A 19,656-nucleotide genomic window follows, 5' to 3' on the forward strand; every position below is an offset into this window, starting at 1 on the left:
TCGATGCCATCGATCTACAATCTATCCATAACTTTTTTACCAGCCATTACTTATATATGTTTTACGTTTCCTTAACCATATTATTTTATATCGTATTGGAATGACTTCCACTCTTTTCATATTCACATTAATATTCAGACACATTTACTCGGTTATTATTGAAAGGTACAATAAAATGTCTGCGGCTAATTAATTTCAGCTAGATCTTTTCTTTTCAAATACATTTCACCGTATTTAAAATTCATCATAAAGCAGACATTAATTAAATCTTGAAATTCAATTCATATAAATTGCAATAAGTCTCTATCAAAAGGAATGGCAATATGGCTTCATCGGAGCAAATTCTCCACGCTCACTTCAATAATTTCTACATATTTCAATAATTTCTACAAGCAAATGATACATTTTTGGTATAACACTCGTACTAACATAATTGGCATTATTGTAACGCTGTTCACGAGCTGTAACAGGGTTATGTAAATTAATTTTAAATACGTGGAACGCTTTATGTATCGTTTCATGAATGTATCAAATCTTAGTTTAAACAAATGAAATACGATAGTTCAAATTCTGTGGTTTATTAATAACGTTTAGACTTTCAGTTTAAGAGAACTATTTAAGCACTTTTCGCTATGATAGTCGAGTGCGAGGTGGCCAACTTGCGAGTACATATACTCGCAAGTTAGCTAATTTTAAAAATCAAACTACACTTTTTATATGTCATTTAAATATCGCTTCTGATTAATAAAATTTAGGAACTAGACTGGACTTAGTATGGATACAATAAAGATTAAAAAAAAAAAAACATTCTTATTTCGACGAGTAAAAAGATACTTTCACACAAAGACTTTTATTTAAATTTATTTATTTATTATTGCGTACAAATCGGGTTTTGTTCATAATTAGCCAATCAATAGAATCAAAAGGGGAAATAATTCCATTGACAGAGACAAGAATGTCGACATACTTCATGGAGCTAACACCTGTAATGCGGTACCCCTTTTTGTCTTATTTTGTCAGTTTTTTTATGTATTTCTATGCGTACTTCGTTTTTAATCTAATAAATTAAATATGTTTCCTTAACCACCGAGCCCGATATATAGGCATGTTTAAGAATGAGTACCTATTTCCCTTGGTCACGTCATAACTTGAGAACGAGTTATTCTTCTTATTTTTTTAGTTTTCTAACACTTAAAATTAAAGAGCGTTTATGAGGTAGTAGCGGTTCCCGTTATAATAAACACATTATTTATTATTATTTATTGCAGTTCGAATTAAACATTCAAAGCTGAAACAGGACGTCTGTCGGTTCGGGTAGTTATAAAAACAAATACATGTAGGTAGGATACAATAAATAAATGGTATTCGATGATATCAACCCGCATTTTTCATTTGAAGCCTATTATATAATGAGTCCTCATTATATAAGACTTTGACACGCTCACATCGTGAGCAATATGTAAACTGCATGACAAAAATTGTCTTAAAAAAACTTTTCGGCCTACTGCCAACCAATACGTTAATAATAACGTTAAGGATTAAGAGGCTTTCTCCTTCTCTGAAAACTACACGGTGAGTAACTCACAATATAAACGTAAATTAATGTCATAAAAAACTTTGTATACATGACCGAAATACATAATATAATCAATAATACAATTGCATTATTCTTCAACGTAAACATATTGCGTATATTAAACACAATTGTATGTCGTTATAGATTATGTTAAAACAGTAATCTCATGGACAAGGCGTTACATCCTCGTATAGTCACTCCGCAACACACACATACATATCTTATCGATTAATAATGTACGTGGATATCATTTAATATTGAAAAACCCTATACGAATATTATATCTGTACAAATTGTTCATTGAAGTTGTATGTAAGTATATTAAAAATTCTGGAAATACTTCAAAGCATTTTAATAAAGAATATTTTGCTATTTTACTGAATAAAATGATATAATAAGGATTTATTTGATTGCATTTCGAAGGGACTTAGAGGCCCCGCTATGTCAAAGCAAGCTACCTCTGACCGCTGATTGGAATAGAAGTTGAAATGGCCAATCCCTTTTTAAAAACTATATCGATAGTTGCATTACACTTAAAACAGACAAAATTACATTTTATAATCTTTTGCTGTTAAATAGTATTTAATATGCGTTAATCCACAATTATATTCTCAAAAATGTTCCATTCAAAAGTAGTACTTATTTATAATTCTATAATTAAAATTAACCTATATTTTAAATTATATGCGACTTAATTACCTATAATATTAGTAACTACCAAATCCTTAATTAACTAATTAAGGGTATTTGTTTTTATTATTTAATTTTTTAAAAAACTTATATTTAAAAAAAAGCACTATGCATCTTCATTACAAGAATTTTAGTGTGAATGATAAAATATTTCCATAGTTTTAAACAATAATTAGAATATAGAAACTAAAATTTGACGCTTTGATAATTATAATTATCATAACATTTAACAATAATTACAATAACCAAATTGTAAATACGCGTGTCGATGGCAATTAGCAAATATCATTGGAATGATACTAATTAAACCTCATTATCGATATCGATAATTAAGGCGTGCTTTAATAAATGGCATCACTATCGTTAGAGCCAGCATCTGTAAAGGCGGTAGCGATAGTGGACGCTCCGCTCTCGGCTCTCAATAGTAGCCAGTCTGTGCATGACGGTCGTAGCGCGCGGTTGGTCGCGCTCCTGCGCGGCAACATGTCGCGCCTCCCCGCGTTGTTCGTGCTCCAGGCGCTAATCGCCTTTGTGATTGCCGAACATACCGGCGTGTGCAATTTATCTTACTGCAAATGTGTCCCGGCAAAACACCCTTTACGGACCAATGTCAACTGCTCCGTTCCTCATAACCAGGTACTCAATTAGATTTCAAACAAAGTGTCCGTAGCATGTGGTACGTCACACATACTTTTGTCAGGCGTCGGCAACTTTCAACGCAAAATAATGTTTATTTTTTTATATATCAATTAGATAAATTGAAGAAATAACATATTATTTTTGAAAGTTTAGTTCGTTTTTAATAATTTATTTGATAAATAATTTTATTGTTAAAATTACTTCACTCAAAGCGCTATAGCATAACTTTAATTTTAAATTATTTTCATAATATGTATAATAATAATAATAAGTAAATAATATAACTAATAAATGAGAAATTTAATACCAAAATAAACAAAATCGAGAGATATATAAACACGCTACATATGTATCCAAAATACTGATAAACGTCAAATAATAAAATTGACAAAGAGAATTCCATCTATCTAAGACTACACAAAGACTACCTGAAGTTGATCCCTTATTATGTGTGAGCTCAGTGGTGGACCTTATAAACAGGCCATAATTTCCTCTTGTAAGAGCGACAGTTCACGAACTCGACACCGAGTCCTGAGCAACAAGTGGCACTGAACAAACGCACACGCGTTCAATGCGTACATTGTGACCGCGTATTGCACACATACACCACACTCGTATTGTGTTCTACTGCACAGCTGTCTGCTGCTTCACTTCTAATTTACGTTTTAAACACCAATTTAACTTCTATGCACTTCGAATAATGGAGCGAAATCTCATTTATATAAACAACCCGATTCACGGTCACAAGTCATTATCGACATAAATAATAGAATCCATTGATTTTACAGCAGAAATTAATGTTTTTCGAAAGGTAAAGACCATATTTGACTGAAAACTTATAAATACATGTCTAATAATCTCTTTATGACAGTCACAAAAGCAATTAACTCGACTATTTTTAATATCGATGACACAGTTGCAAGTTACAACTTGTCATGGAAATAAAAATTGCAGTACAAGCTTGTTTAAAGATAATAACACATCACTGAGCTCAAAGTTTCTTGGTGGTTATAACATTCACCGGCATGGTCAAAACTATTTGCCCCAAATATTATACTGCTATTCGTACTAACAATATTCGTTAGAACAGGACAACACGACTCGTTTAGTCGGACGACTGTGAATAGAGAGTACGGGCTATTTACGTCGCACACGCACTCGCGAATTTGTCTAGTCCAAATTTAAAAACGTGCCGAGGCATATGAAATATTAAAATAAATAATGTCGATATTATCCTTGCCGTGAAATATTATGTATGGTAATTTTTATGTGAAAACTGACCAAAATCAACATCATCAACATGTTCAAAACTTGTTTCTAATATTGCAACGACCGCTTCTTACCAGTCCAACGTAATAACGTCTTGTTAATACTATAGTTAATCAATATGTTATTTATTCTAGACTTTCACGAATTCTTTGATATTTATTAAATAGATAGATCGAACACAAAAATAATGTTATTAGCGATTAAATATTAAATATTTAAAACAGCTTAATTACTTTATAACCGTTTCTACGCACTTATGAAATAAAATGCACCGAACAGACACCATTTTGTGCTTCAAATTATTTAGAAATTTAAAAAAAGCACTCTCTTTTTATTTAAATTTATAAAATGTAAATAATAACTATCACATAAATGTGATATATAGTCGTAAATAAAAAAATGATAAATTTTAAACGACACTATGAAGATAATATTTGGCCTTTACAAAGAGTAATATATGTGTACATACATAAAGTAAACGATTACTATTTAAATGTTTAAAAAACAGGAATCATATATATAATACACTTATATACTTACTTCCTGAAGCATGTTATGAATTTAAATAAAGTACGTAAAGCTTTTCGAACGAATTCGAACAATACTTAACTGGCGATATCAAACAGTTAAATGTAATTTTTTCATTTCTTAATCACTCGACTGAAAGAAAATATCGTATTCGGAGAATAAATTAATCATGAACAATATTTTCAATATAATGCAAACAACTTGTTTACTTCCACTGAAATATATTTTTCTCGGACAACTTCGTAACACGATGTATTGATCAGAGCATGCTTTGTAAAAATAAATAACTAGTAACATATATACATATATAACATTTATATCAAAACTAGTAGTGAATAAAAAGTAAAAAGTCAAGTCAAGTAAAGTATAGTAAAAGTAAAGCCTGTAAATGCCCCCCCTCCCTATTTATATATATTATTCTTTTGTTTTTGAGAAGAATGTGGCAGATATTCACCCGACACATGCATGATTGCTCAAAATGTTTTCATTCACTGTGTAGCACAAGATGAATTATAAACAAACATTCATCGGTGCTTGCCAGGGTTCGAACTCGAAATCTTCGGTTAAGGTTCAATTTTCTAACCACTAGGCCGTCACAGCTCAACACTTGTTGCGCATTTTATACGGTCCACATTCACACATCGTCCTTCTCACTCGGTATCCCGTTAAATTACATCGACGCTATCAAAGGGGCAGAAGGGTACGAACATTAACGAGTAAAAGCGAGAAGCTCGGCCGATCACTTTATTAAGTTAATAGTGATTTCAAACACAACTATGCTCTTTAACTTTGCGTTGAATTATATTTCCTGTATATTGTATACATTACATTTGCTCGCTTATCATTTAAAGAACATTGAAGCCTGAATTGAAAATGGTTTAAATCCTAATACTTATTTATTATTAATTACCATAAAACTGTACCACATAACGGAATATTTGTTTTGATTGCTTATCAGTAGAGTCGGTTAATTTAGCTAATTTTATAATGTACTATTATTTCTCATTTAGCCATGACGTAATAAATATTTAATAACTACAAAGCTAATTCTAAACAAGTTACTCAATCGATTTATATGATAAATTTTAGTCGAGTCGGACACAAATAAAATACAAAATGAGACAGCCCGTGGAAGCGCGCATCGTACACGTATGCGGGGCAAGCAACAGAGCGCGCCTGCGGGAGCAACGAACAAACCATAAAAAAACCGTAATGAGAGATCACTTCCTGCGCCCGCGACGATACGAGGCTGACTACGATACCTTAATTTACGCGGTAACAAAGTGCATGATTCATTCGAATATTAGGAAGACTTGCTATTATACAAACTAGGTCGTGTTTTTAAAATAGAGACGCAGGAACATGGTTTACGTTATTTTATCATAACATCATCCGAACGTGCCGTCGATTAAACATCATCACATTATTATTATTATTTTCTTGATCGTAGAAAGAGACCCACATGACGGTGACATTATGAATATAACCACTATGTGCACCAACACTTTCACATCTCTATTATAAGTTACATGACGTCCCTTAATTTTATATTTCGATATTTAAATAATGTGATGCACGGTCACCAGCTTGGAAATAATAATAATTGATTACTACGATTACTTGGTTCATATTTGTTGAATGAAAGTACGAAACTCACCGCAAAGCTCATCAGAATTGTTTCATATTGCCGACACCCCTCACAACTCCGATTTCCTGCTATTCTCTAATTTCTTTATTAACTCGACTTTGCCGTTGACTTTCAAGTTGAGTTTACTAACGTTTCATGTCAAGTGCACTAAAATTTATTCTAGCTTTAATATAATCCCTTTTGCGAGAATATCTTGAACGTTGAAAATGGAATCGACGTAGAATTAAAAAAAACCTTAAGCATTAGTTCAATTTTCTTATACAAATCGATAATTAAACATTAATAAATATCTATGCCCAGAACAGGACAAATTTTAAATGCACAAAATTAGTATCTAAATATGTTCGACTCCAGATACTTTGGGGCTTACTTGTCTTGCGACACACTTCTACTAATCATAAAACATAATTTGACAAAATCGTGCTAAAGGCCGTCGGCTCTAATTTAACAATATTACAATCGATGAAAGTAAAACGTTATTCGAAAGAAAATAATCCTAATATATGCAGTCAGTATACCGAATAGTTTGTAGAGATATATTAACTATACTTAATTATAAAGGAACATTGAGACATCGGAGCACTTGTCCTCGGCAATTGGTTTACTCTCGACACGGCATTATCTCATAACATGCGAGTCATTTACGGTGGCAATGTAACGTCTCACCGAGCTGGACACGTCACTCGAATCATTTCGGACCAGCCCGACAACAAACCAGGTCATATGGCGATAATACAACGCGTTAAGCTAGCATTCGTTGATTTCTTTATACACACGTTTTATTGTATACGGTTGACTATATATTTCTTTGAGAAATAAAGTAAATGCTAATTTTCTTGCCGGTTCTTCTCGGTAGAAATGAATTCCGAACCGATGCTTAGTTTTACATTCAATTTCCTGTAAAAAGATAATTCGAAAGTGTTTTTAAGACTGTAAGAGTCTTTTTGAACAAATTATATATTGTTTGATTGATTTTATTAACGAAATCTGAAAGTACATATTTGCAAAGTATACTTTAACACTTTCTTGTGTTCGTAATGTTTTTTTAGCGAATAATTGAGATGACGTACGTATTTATTCAACTTTCTCCTCATCGCTTTGTAATAATGATTATCGTGTCGTTTGTTAGTATATTATTAAGTGATTTATAATTACATATTATTTAACAGAGCCGCGTAGAGTTTGCTTTACTGAGTCGTCGACTGCGTATGACTAACGTAGCTCTGATTTAATTATTTCTAATTGTTATAGTAATTGAATCTGTTCAAGCTAAACATCTTTATATCGTTTTATCATAATAAATATAATTCTAAAGTTAACATTGAACTATTTTTGATGAATAATAAAATATTAGACTGGATCGCACCCACGTATTGTTTCGACTGAATTATGTCTTGTGCCAAGCAAAAGTCTCCGGGCATTGTATTCGCCGATCCTTCCGTAACCTCCTCGAGGAGCACTTACGAGAAACAGATCAAGGCTCCGAACGATCGAGTAATGATCATTTATTTCTTATTAAGAAGTTGTCCCGTAATGACAACGCATAAGCATGGTTTGACGACCACTAATGTTATGCAATTATAAAAGTTGTTTTAACACAGATGTTATCAACATGGTTAATTTATGCACAAGTAGCAACGGCAACACATATCATTCATGACCAGCCGCCATCTTACACGATAAACCGATATGTTATCTCGAGTAATTTATAAAAAAAGTATATAAACAATAGGATTTAAAAAAACATATTAATCATCTAATATTTAATAAATAATTATTTATTTTATATTCATTAGTATTTAAGAACAATTGTCATAGCTAAATGAATCAACAATATTTCATAATGATTTCATAATTATCATTTATTAAGTAGATTATTTTTTAAATAAATATGAACACATAATTGACCAATGAATGGAAGCGACAGTAAGTTTTGTAGCGATTATTATCAGTTCAAGTCCTTAAAAGGCGAACGTTGCACGAATCGCTGTTGCAACTTGCAAAACATGAACTGCTCAGACTCGACTCTGATTGTGAGTCAGAAATTGTATACACAACTCATCGAGTTTACATGAAATTCGACTACAAATCCAATAACATTAAAAAAAAAAGTATGTAATAAGACATAATACGGATGTCGAATAGTATTTTAAAGTAATAACGTTTTATTAATCCTAATATAAAATAAAATAAACCCAGAGAATGTTGGATATAACTAATAATAGTCGGTCGAATGATTTGTCTGTGCTCGAGTTTATTTTTATTTACGATGGCGTATGAGAGCGGACGTGTCATCTATAGTCTATACGTCTTTTTTTCTTTTTCAACGAAATACTCCACGTTTCTTCGTAAGGAACTAAGTATATTGTTTATTCTTGTCGTTAATTTCTGATAAAACAATTAACTATCTATTTTAAACCGATTAAAACGAAAAAGGTTATCATTTCGTCACAATATATTTATATGTATTATCGAGAAATTTGTTTATGAACCGATTTTGATTGTTTTTGCGTCGGGTGCACTTCTCTCAGCCTCAAGATGGTCGCGTCATATTTTCATTAGTGTGGGATATTGTTCAATTTTTATTCGAGCGTTCATTTAGGAAAACACTGTTAGTGTTAAAACTAAACCAATTTTTTTTCTAATGTAAGCCAAGTAACCTACCTACTTTAAATAACATAATACTTTTCTATGCTAAATAGCAAAGATTGTTACCATAATATTAATGAGTCAGGCCGACGATGTTATCTGTGCCAACGCTCATGAATGTGAACGTCTCGATAACAAATATCGAACGCATACAAGAAGCAAATATTTATCGGGAATAACAAAATAAATCGATAACTAAACGAAGTATTGTGTCTCTTTTGTCCTATCAGTGTAACTAACGTATAAACGTACGGATATTCGGCCATTGGCGCTTGAATAGACAATAGGATAAACGAAAGTTACTGTAACGCTGCTCTCACTTTTAGGAACATTCTATTATTACCACTATGGACGAATTGTAAAAGAACAAATCCTATATACTTATACTTTAACATGACATTGATTTTTTACTTTCATGTACTTTCATACATGTACCTCAAATTAGCTTCTTAGTTATGAAATAAAAAAAAATAATAATGCATACAACTTGGTCAAAGTAAGATTATAGTCATTTTAATAGTTACAATAAAGTTATTTAATAAAATAATCTCGCGTTTCGCAAATAAGTAACATAATATGTATTAATTGAAGTTTTTTATATTAACGTGTTCGATGACATCATAGTATAAATAAACATATATTCATGGTACTAATTACTGTAAAATAAATAATATATATTAAAATTATATGATAAGTCAGTATTTATCTCTTTTTACATTTCGTTATCCGCTTTAACGAAAACATAAGGCATTAGCGATAACAGACTTCATTTAGCTAGATGTGGTATGAGTAACGATACCCGCTGATAACGGAACGAGAACTCATGTTATCACGTGTATTGTCTACGAGGTTAGAGATGCCGATTCATTTTTGTATAAAAATATTGTAGTAGTATATTAATTTTAACAGCTATTGCCAATATTTTACTCATTTTTTTATTTACAGAAAATGAACATTTTTGAGGGAGACCTACCGGAAAGTACTGAAATTTTAACCGTGGCCGGTGCAGAGGCCTTGATGATAGATGTCAATTCTCTATCTCGGCTGGACGACGCACGACACGTGCACTTATCGCGCAACAAGCTGGTCCTCATGAGGACCGCCTCTGCCGTCAACCTCAACATCATCAATCTATACTTAGAAATCGACAATTGCGATGTTTTGAGTATCGAAACGAAGACATTCAGCAACATCAAAGGTAATATTCACGTTTCAAATTGTATTTTTACAATCAGTGATAGTCACAAATATTGCCTTTGGCTAAAACCTAATAAAAAAAACGTATTAGTTTCATCCACTAACTTTTGATTTGATTTTTGATTGCCACTGGTTGTAAAATTTTCATCTATTTTATGTACATACCATATAAGCATATTGGTAAATACATAGAACGAATACAAATATATATATATTTTAATATGCTGCCATGCGAAGTGTTTTACCTGAATTTATTTCAATGCAAACGCGACATCAATAAAACATTTATATATTTATTAAAATAAAAATACTTTATCCGGCTTTGCGAAGCGCAGGGGCTAAATATTTTGATTCAGAGAATGCAGTAGACTAATTAGTATGAGCAGCGGGTCTGCTGGGCTTTAACTGTTTCTATTGCTTTATTAATAAGGATCTAGGAAAGGTTGCCCTTTTTCACACTTCCGACCTACCTAACGTTAAAAGCTTTGCGCGACATGTATTGTATAACAATTCAATTTGATGGAATGTAAGTCAAAGTGTTCTGTCTTGATTAGAAACGAAACGTTTTTCCCTACATAATAACAGTAAAGGATACAAAGTAGTGATGAGCTGTAACAGTAAGCTTGCGCGGTCGCCGCTCATATCGGTATAACCGGTTCGGAGAAGCAAAAGTCTCGTGGCCGGATAGACCTGATAATCAACTTTACGTCGGATTATTTTTTATATTTTGTCAAAAATTACGAAATTGTTTACGGCGTTAACTTGAAACTGCAATCAAGCATTTATTAAGCTTATATAATAGTGACTTTATAAACAGATTGAATTTAAGTAGTATGCTAGGATTGCCAAAACCAAATACCAGCAATGCAGAAAAATGCTCGAAGGAGCCTCGGCATTTACATTTTATAATAGCGTATTGTTGTATGATTAACATTGGCTAATTATATTTTTTTATTATTTTGTCGATTCAAGTCGCAAAATCTGCACAACCCTACTTTACATACATATTTGTGATAAATGTAGAGCAACTCCAATTACGTTATATAGAAAATGAAAAATACTTTAAATTTGCTAAATTCTTCGTTAGTACCGTTCAACCATTCAGATTTGATGATTAGTTATAAGGAAATATTGAAAGATGTAATATTATACGAAAATAGGCGTCGGTCATGCGATTAAATGTAGTTACTAGCGCTCAGTAAGGCATAGTAGAAGAGATCAATTGATTGAGTGATTACTGATAAAAGCTTAATTCTACTCGAATGAAGTAAGAACAGACATATCGATAGTATTTCAATAAATAAATCATAATAATAAATTGCAAGTTTTTTCCTTTAACAGGAAATTTATTCAGAGATATAATTTTAACAATAATAATTTTATCTTTAAATGTTTTAAACACACTAAATCGTGCTGGACCGTCTATGTAAGAGAGATTTTCTGCATTCATTGAACGAACCAGTCCGAGCAGTTTCGTATCAAGCACATGAGACATCAAGTCTGAGAGTACGGCCTACTTCGACTAAATATCTATAAAAAATAACACAATAATTCCTATCAGTAGTTCTATAGAAGCTGTTGACGCACCTTTATAATCCAAAGATATTTTCTCCTCTTTATCAGAAAGATAGGCCTAATAACTACGTATAAAACATACATTGCTCGGCAATTACACACACACGAATTATGATGCACTGATTCACACTCACATTCAGGGTTCACGTTAATCCCTTAGCCTAATAAGCAATTATGTTATTTATTGCAAATACGACATTAAAACAAACTATGCACAATATTTGAATTAAATCTGATTTAGTAGATGTCTTAACATAACCGAGAATAACATGGCATTGACATACAGAGTAACTGAAAGGAATGAAGTGTGAAACGAATGAACGTTAACTTTAATGGTGCAATTAGAACAAAGGTTTATTCATGGAAAAAAAACCATCGGTTCAGATGTTATGAAATTCGTTAAGGCAATTGTAAATAAATCAATTTACAAACGAAATTATCATTCATGTAAAAAATATTTGCGGTAAATAACTAATATTCAAGAATATGGAATATCTGATATTGATATAGTATTTATTCTGCAGAAAAGAGCTATCCGAACTGCTTACAATATTAGTTCTAGGAGATAATTACGCAAAAATTTTAAATAAATAGGTGTATTAACGGTTGTTTCAGAATATATTTATGATAATATTATATTAATGAAATATATATATGTTAATATTAAATTAATTAATTAATGTTATTATTAGTTAAAAGAATACTTATAAAAAAATCAACTGGATTTAGGCTCGGGTTCCATCAATGGACTTATTGAACACTAATTGTGAATTGTAAATCTGTTTATTTTAAAAGATCAACTATGTGAGTTTCTTGCCGTTGCTTCCCTCTGGAGACTGCTTTCCGAAACGGTGGTATTGTTTAAATATTGACGATACAAAAACGCTTCATTATGAAGTTAAATTGAATAAAATACATTTGATTTGTTTTTTTTTTATTATAATTGCGTGCACATAGGTAAATTAGAGTAAAATAATTAAACTAAAGCCATATTGTTCTTTACGGGTTTATTTTTTCAACTTTTTAACGGCGCTGCAACATATGAAAATGGTAACATATGGAACAAAGCTGCGCAATGACGCACGACCCAAACATTTAAACATATTGACAAAACAAGACAAACAATGAACACTTTCACTTCCCCTTAAAATTAACGAAAAATATTTATTTTACTTATACAAAAATGACATTTGATGTATAATTCTATATGACATCTTTTTTATTCTGTTTTAAATAATTATTTTTATAATAAACTGCTTACCCCGATTTCACACAGAAAAAATAAGCAGCTTGAATTAGTAAAAAACAAACACAAAAAACTAACCTGTTTACAATTTTATGATGATGAATTAATAAAATTGATTATTTACAAGCAATATTTATCGAATGTTAAGAAATATAATCATCCATCTACCATCCCACTAAATTGTTCCCTCCGAATTATTTGTGAATGCATTTAATGTTTACGACAAATAGATCATGTAACTTAGTTTGTTCTTTAAACAAACTCCGACATTACTCGAAAGGTAGGTATTCTCAGAAATTGTCAAACTGGAAACCAATACGTAAACTATGTACATTATTGCAATAAGTTCAAAATGGTTCAGTCCATAACTGAAGTCAACTATTGGCTATAGATTGCTACAAATTTAGGTACTTTTTTGTAATCTCGGTGTTTGTAACAACAACATAATTGTTATAAAAAGTTACGAATTTGCATCAGCTCTACAAAAAGTCGAATTATTAGTTACATTTCCATTTATTGGTTCTTTGTAGCTTAACGGATAAGAGACCATTTGGATATTTATGATAGATTGTCTTTAATAATAATAGAGAGACGCTTCCAAAACACGAAGAGTAAAGTAAAGCAGTACATTTACGCAAGTACTTACAGCATGGAATCAGTGCGTTCGGTGACTAAGTCATACTATTTCTGCGACCGTGCCGTTTATTAAGATATGCATATACACAGTGACGACTTTATCTCAAGTTATGTTACATTAACTTATAATTCTAGTGATCCTTGATTTATTATGAGTGATCATTGTTCTAGCTCATCTAATTTATATATTAATAACACGCGATAAATATAATGTATTTGTTTAAATTTAATTCTATGATCTAGTTTTGAGCTTACTTCAATTACCTAAACTTGACGTCGGACGTTGCTGATTTTACCTTAGTCTTTAATTATTCTGTACAAATATAATAATATATTTTATATCTTATCTTTTTCGTTATTAAATTAAGTATAGAGAATCAAAAATTCTGACATCGTCAAATTCGGCCCGGTTCTCGATTTTGTAAACTCAGTGATTAGAACTAAAAAATTTAAAATCGGTTGATGTGTCCCTTCCTATTTCTTACTTCTATTGATGACCGACATATTCACTTAAAGTGCTAAATAATGGCAATGACAGCTATTGTGATAAAATTGCCAAGTGTGAAGCGACTCCGATGAAATTTATGTCGTTCCGACGAATCAAATGAATCTGCATTGCATAGTTTTTTTTAGTTCTAATACATTGGCACTGTAAGAAATATTAAAATCTTCCATCGTTTATACGCTACCAAGCTTGGAAACTAAGATGTTTTGTCCTTTGTAAATCATTAAACCTTCAAACAGGAACATAACAATACTAAGTAAAGCCGTCTGCTGTTTGGTGGAATCTGTGATGAATGGATGACACCAACCCACACACAAATCCCTATCACTGTGCGCGTTATAATTTTACATAATATTAAAAAAAAAAATGTTTTACGGATTACCCCTAAACGCAGTCTTTAGTCATACATATTTGTGTATATAATTTTATAGAAGTCAGCCAATTAATTATTAATCCAACCGAATTCAGCGTATAGTAATTAACCGTGACAGAGCCAAAATGGTCCAGTACCTATATTACGTGAAATGTTAATTATGTTAGAAGCCGTAATATTTCCTTTCAATACTATACAATTAAGTATATGATTAAACAGGTAGCACAAGTTAACGAAAAATGCATCTCATTTATGATTCGAGATATGTATCTATATCTATGTATAGTTAAACCTCTATATATACATAAGTATTTATAATCGTTCATTCTGTTTGAATATTGACTGAACTTACCACCAACCCGCATTGGAGCAGCGTGGTGGAATATGCTCCAAAACCTTCCCCTCAAAGGGCCTTAGCCCAGCGGTGGGAAATTTACAGGCTGTTAATTTAATGTAAATTGACTGAAATTACATTAGTATACTTTACAATATTTTTCTGGAAAATGCATCCTAGATTTTATAGTATAAAGTTTTTGTTTATAAGGCTTATTGATAAATAATACCTTCGGCCTTTTGTGATCTAACTTTATAATTTTCAATAAGTTACGGTTCAACTTGAAATATATGTACGATGTACCACAAACTCATCACGAGTTCTACGAAACTATAGGTACGGTTTACTTGTCCGAATTGAGGATACTTACTACTTTTGTGAAGGAGATGCTCACAGAAAGGATATTTGGAAATTTGAACTATAAGGGTGATATTGTAGAGGTAATTTTGTATGAATTTACATACTTGTCCTACTCTTACCTATTTCTACTCTATCATAAAATTCTAAAAAATAGCTTATAACTTTTATTACGGTTCAAGCTTAATCCATACTAAATTTCATCAAAATCAACACTTTGAATAAAACAGTCATACAGAGTGTAATTCTACTAATGACATGTATCATGTATAATTTTGACATAATATTCAATATCCAAATTCAATAATTATAAAAACTATAAACTAGATCGATTCTATAATATTATTTAAAATAATGTGAATAGTAAGGTACTACGTATGAATAAACCTAAAAATGTAAAGTCCGCTCATATCTTTTAGAAATCTAAAAATAAGTTGAATTTCATATCTATCTATCCGATATTACTGTCCAAAATATAAAACGACTATCGCCCACTGTTGTCGGTTTTATATAAATAAAGTTGGAATATAATGTAATAGAATTTATTCGACGCTACAATACGAAATCTGTAAATAATAATTATTCAACAACAATTATATTGCAGACTGACCACACAAATCTTAAGAAGACTCTCGTTCAAACTGTAGGTAGCCGTAGCTAGCTTCGAATACGGATCGGTATCTAAAAATATAACGTTTCCCCGACTCCGCATTCGTGTTTTACAGGATAATGACTCATGAGGCAAACTGTTCATAATACAGAAGCGTGAATGTATCGTAGACAATAGAGGCGTGTTCAAAACGTGTTAACCAAACAACACGTGCTATCTAAAACAATTTTCAACCTTTACGGAAGATGCTTAAAGTTACGCAACAAATATTATAATATTTCAGTAAAGTTTTTTTTTAAGAATAATTTGTAGTTTATTTGAATAAATATATGTTTGGGATGTTTTCAGGGCCACTCTCTGTGACAATACGAGACTGCGATTACGTATCTTTGGAAGGGAGAGCTTTCTCGTGGCTTTTATCAATTAAAATCGACAATGTTCGCCACCTGCAACTAGGTCCTGGTACCTTTATGCTAGATCCAACCGCAGCTAACGTCGGCGAGCACGGACCAGGCATGACGGTCAGTATTTTTTTGATATACATATGTAATACTGGTATATTCATTTCTATGTACGACGCGAATGCTATACTACTTTGCAATGCGAATTCTGCTTTTATGTGTTATATATTGGAGATTTGTAAATAGTTTTTTATGTTACAGGTTCATTTGAAGAATATTTCGACTACGGAATTCCCGGAATTGACCTTCGGCTCTTCAGCGGCTATGATCTCGATGGAATCGGTTGACGTCCGCAGTATCCAAGCTGGAGCCTTCCCTGCCAACACATATAATATAGTAATGGCGACAAACTGCACCTTTCATCGCATTGAAGGAGAATCTTTTGCACCCAAATCACTTATAAACAATTTGCATTTTCATGGATGCAATATTCATGTATTTGCTTCGAAGTCACTTCAGTCGGCTGTGGCTAATTTGAATATTTCAAGATCCAGGTTAGTTTTAAATCTCTTTCTGTTATTCATATTTGACCTTGCGTTAACCCATTTAATTTTTAGCGGTTATCATTTCTATTAATTTCTTTTATCTTCTTCATTACAGATTTGAAAATGTAGAGACGGGCGCCATCAATGCCACTGTAGTTGCAGTCGTTATCGTCGATAGTGTGTTCCATATATTCAATGAGAAAGGGTTCGAACTTTCTTCATGGAATAAACTTCAAATACGAAGAAATTCATTCGACGAATTAGCACCAAACGCTATTGTTGCTCCTGGTGGATCTATACATGAATTAATATTTGCAGAAAATGAAATTGAAGATATGCATTCCGGAAGTCTTGGATTTATAGGCCAGGCATACTCAAAATTTGCGGATAACATTATTTTCGAAAGTAACTATTTCGGTAAGCCCTGTTATTGCAATATTAGTTCTTGGCTGGCAACGGGTTTGGGTACTGTTTCTGGAGAGCCATTTGAAAGTGAAACCTATTGTACTGTTAATGAATTTTTTGCTCGCTGTTTTAACGTACCTGAACAGAATATGGTTTTAAAGAAATTCGCCGATAATGTTTGTAACGACAAGCCTAATATTCAATGCGAAACTTATAAAAGCCCTGAGACAGGAACAGTTCCTGAAATAAAGAATCCGAGATTCCCTCACAAAAAGAACGTTCAAGGGGATATAAGTGAAAGAGACAAGAAGATAATCGGTATAGTCATTGTAACTGCTTTAGGCTGTGTCATCATAGTTATGTTTATCAGCTTCATTAGGTGGATGAGACGTCGAGGGCATTGCGTTAATTTGAAAAATCTTATAATATCATCTAACTCATCATGTGGCGCCCTTTGTGATCGTTTATGCGTTTGCGGCTTGAACAATGGAATAGACAATGCTAGATCTATTTCACAGTTATCTGTTAATGAATATTCCGAGCGACACCGGCTCAATGAACCACGAGTCGAAGACGTTATTCAAGAAACTACTATTCCTAGTGAATTTACCCAAGAAGTAGTAGAGATTGAAAATAAAACCACTCAAACATTACCTGAAGAACTAACTAAAGAATTATTAGAAAACTTGAAAGAAAAACTAGAAGATCCTGAAAATTATGTGGAAGCTCGCGAAATGATTGAACATCTTTACGAACTCATTAAAGTCGAAGAGAGCTGCAATAACAACACACCCACCATACTGAATGTTGAAGAAAATATTTACGATTTACCTTTTCAGAATACAACACCACGGATTGGTAAAAATAAGAAACAGATGATTAGTGTAGGAACTCGTACTCCTTCACTCGATAAATTGACACCGCTATCGCCATACAATAGGCAAACAGCTTTAGCACATGAATATTTCGAACCCAAAGACTTTGCTGTTCATTTATACGCAGAAATAGCTAACTGTGACAAAGAAAAGAAGACTCTTTTGGGTGCTATACCCGATGTTTTGGGCGAACAAGCTGTTCCTCGAGGTCCTTATCTCCGCGCTGTACGTGATAAAATGAATTCAAATACCAGCGTCAGCCCTTCCGCTAAATCTCTTAACAGCACGATTGGCAGCCCTCAACTTATGTCGACGATAAAATCCAATAAATCTACAGCTTCAAATGCTTCTAACAAAATGATAAACAGGCCGTTACCTGAAAAACCAATTGGAACTGTAGATCCTGGCGAAGGTACATCTTTTCGACACGGTTAAATTGGCAACAAGGGCCGACTCGCCTTTGACCGCAGGCAGATGATAATCGCAAAGATCTCGAGTTTAATTGTGTGAAAGTATATTAGAGCTCCAGATGAAAGTATGAGCGTGATGTTTGCTTAATGTTTCTTTGCTGTGATATTTAGTTTGTTTATTTAAAATAATTATTTCGATACGAATATTTGTGTCGGTCCAGACAATGTTGTAAGTTTTTTTTTTGTAAATATTCTTTATTAAAATATTTAATTAGAAGTAAGGTCTACAGAATAGTTATCTATCGCTTATCTTGTATATCTATTAAATGAATGTCTATAAATCACAATTAATATTCGAAAAACTATAATGCTATGTGTAAAACTATTCAATAATAATCCTTTAGGCATTTGGAAAAATTAAATGTGAAATAACTTTACAAAATATAACTTTTAATACCAAATTGTAGTTACCTACATTATTATATAGTTAAAATAATGTACATTCTATTCCATAAACATCAATATTTACATTGTATATTGACCTACAGAATGTCTAAGTAATTATTTTTTTACCACACTATCGTCCCAAAGGTTAGTGAGTGATTTTAGTCTCTTTTACAAAGACATTACTTTAGTACAATTCATATATTTTTATAAAAAATTAAAAAATTGTAAGAATGATTTTGCAGTAGCTATCATTTATTGACTCGGTTCTAAAATTTTAAGCATGTCGTTTGTTTTGTGATACAAATGCAATTATTCCTCCACCAACTTTGTATGATATTAAATATTTCAATTGATGTTTAAATAATATACGATCAATCGTAACATATATCAATCGATGTTTACTTAGTAATGGATGTGTTTCTCAATCACGGTCTTATTAATTTGATGTAATAGCTTGTAGATAAATAATATTATATCAAGAAGTATGTAGTTATTCCAATTATTAATTATAGTAACTTTTAAAAGATTAAACAGAGTAACGTGCAATGTGAGATGGTACGAAGAAGCATTTACTCATAAAAGGGTTTTTATTCTATGTCATATGCAATCGTAATAAGACGACTAAAGTTTTAAATTTATTATTAATGTAATATGTGTTATTTCATTGATGTTGCGTATGAAATAAATGTTGACTATCATTCTTGTATTTTATTAATTCCATCTGTATTATCGTGTTTCTTT

At 31.9% G+C, this 19,656-nt stretch overlaps 2 protein-coding genes across 2 annotated transcripts in view; one reads left to right on the forward strand and one right to left on the reverse strand.

The window, feature by feature from the left end:
• The window catches only part of LOC125075883 (E3 ubiquitin-protein ligase MYCBP2), an 87,011-nt gene that overhangs the window by 21,434 nt on the left and 45,921 nt on the right, over positions 1–19,656 (reverse strand). The window lies entirely within an intron of this gene.
• On the forward strand, positions 2,667–19,613 carry LOC125075884. Its single transcript, XM_047687715.1, has 5 exons — positions 2,667–2,902; positions 9,945–10,197; positions 16,181–16,353; positions 16,495–16,787; positions 16,894–19,613. Exons 1-5 carry the CDS (start codon positions 2,750–2,752, stop codon positions 18,491–18,493), a joined length of 2,472 nt encoding a protein of 823 aa, XP_047543671.1. The 5' UTR covers positions 2,667–2,749; the 3' UTR covers positions 18,494–19,613.

Source organism: Vanessa atalanta, chromosome Z (genome assembly GCF_905147765.1).
Source record: "Vanessa atalanta chromosome Z, ilVanAtal1.2, whole genome shotgun sequence".
NCBI classification, from domain to species: Eukaryota; Metazoa; Arthropoda; class Insecta; order Lepidoptera; family Nymphalidae; genus Vanessa; species Vanessa atalanta.

Excerpts from the sequence above, each read along its gene's own strand:
- LOC125075884 (XM_047687715.1), top strand. The coding sequence starts at position 2,750 with ATGTCGCGCCTCCCCGCGTTGTTCGTGCTCCAGGCGCTAATCGCCTTT. Across the intron at positions 16,354-16,494 it reads AGCACGGACCAGGCATGACG|GTTCATTTGAAGAATATTTC; the intron begins GTCAGTATTTTT and ends TTTATGTTACAG. Across the intron at positions 16,788-16,893 it reads TTGAATATTTCAAGATCCAG|ATTTGAAAATGTAGAGACGG; the intron begins GTTAGTTTTAAA and ends TCTTCATTACAG.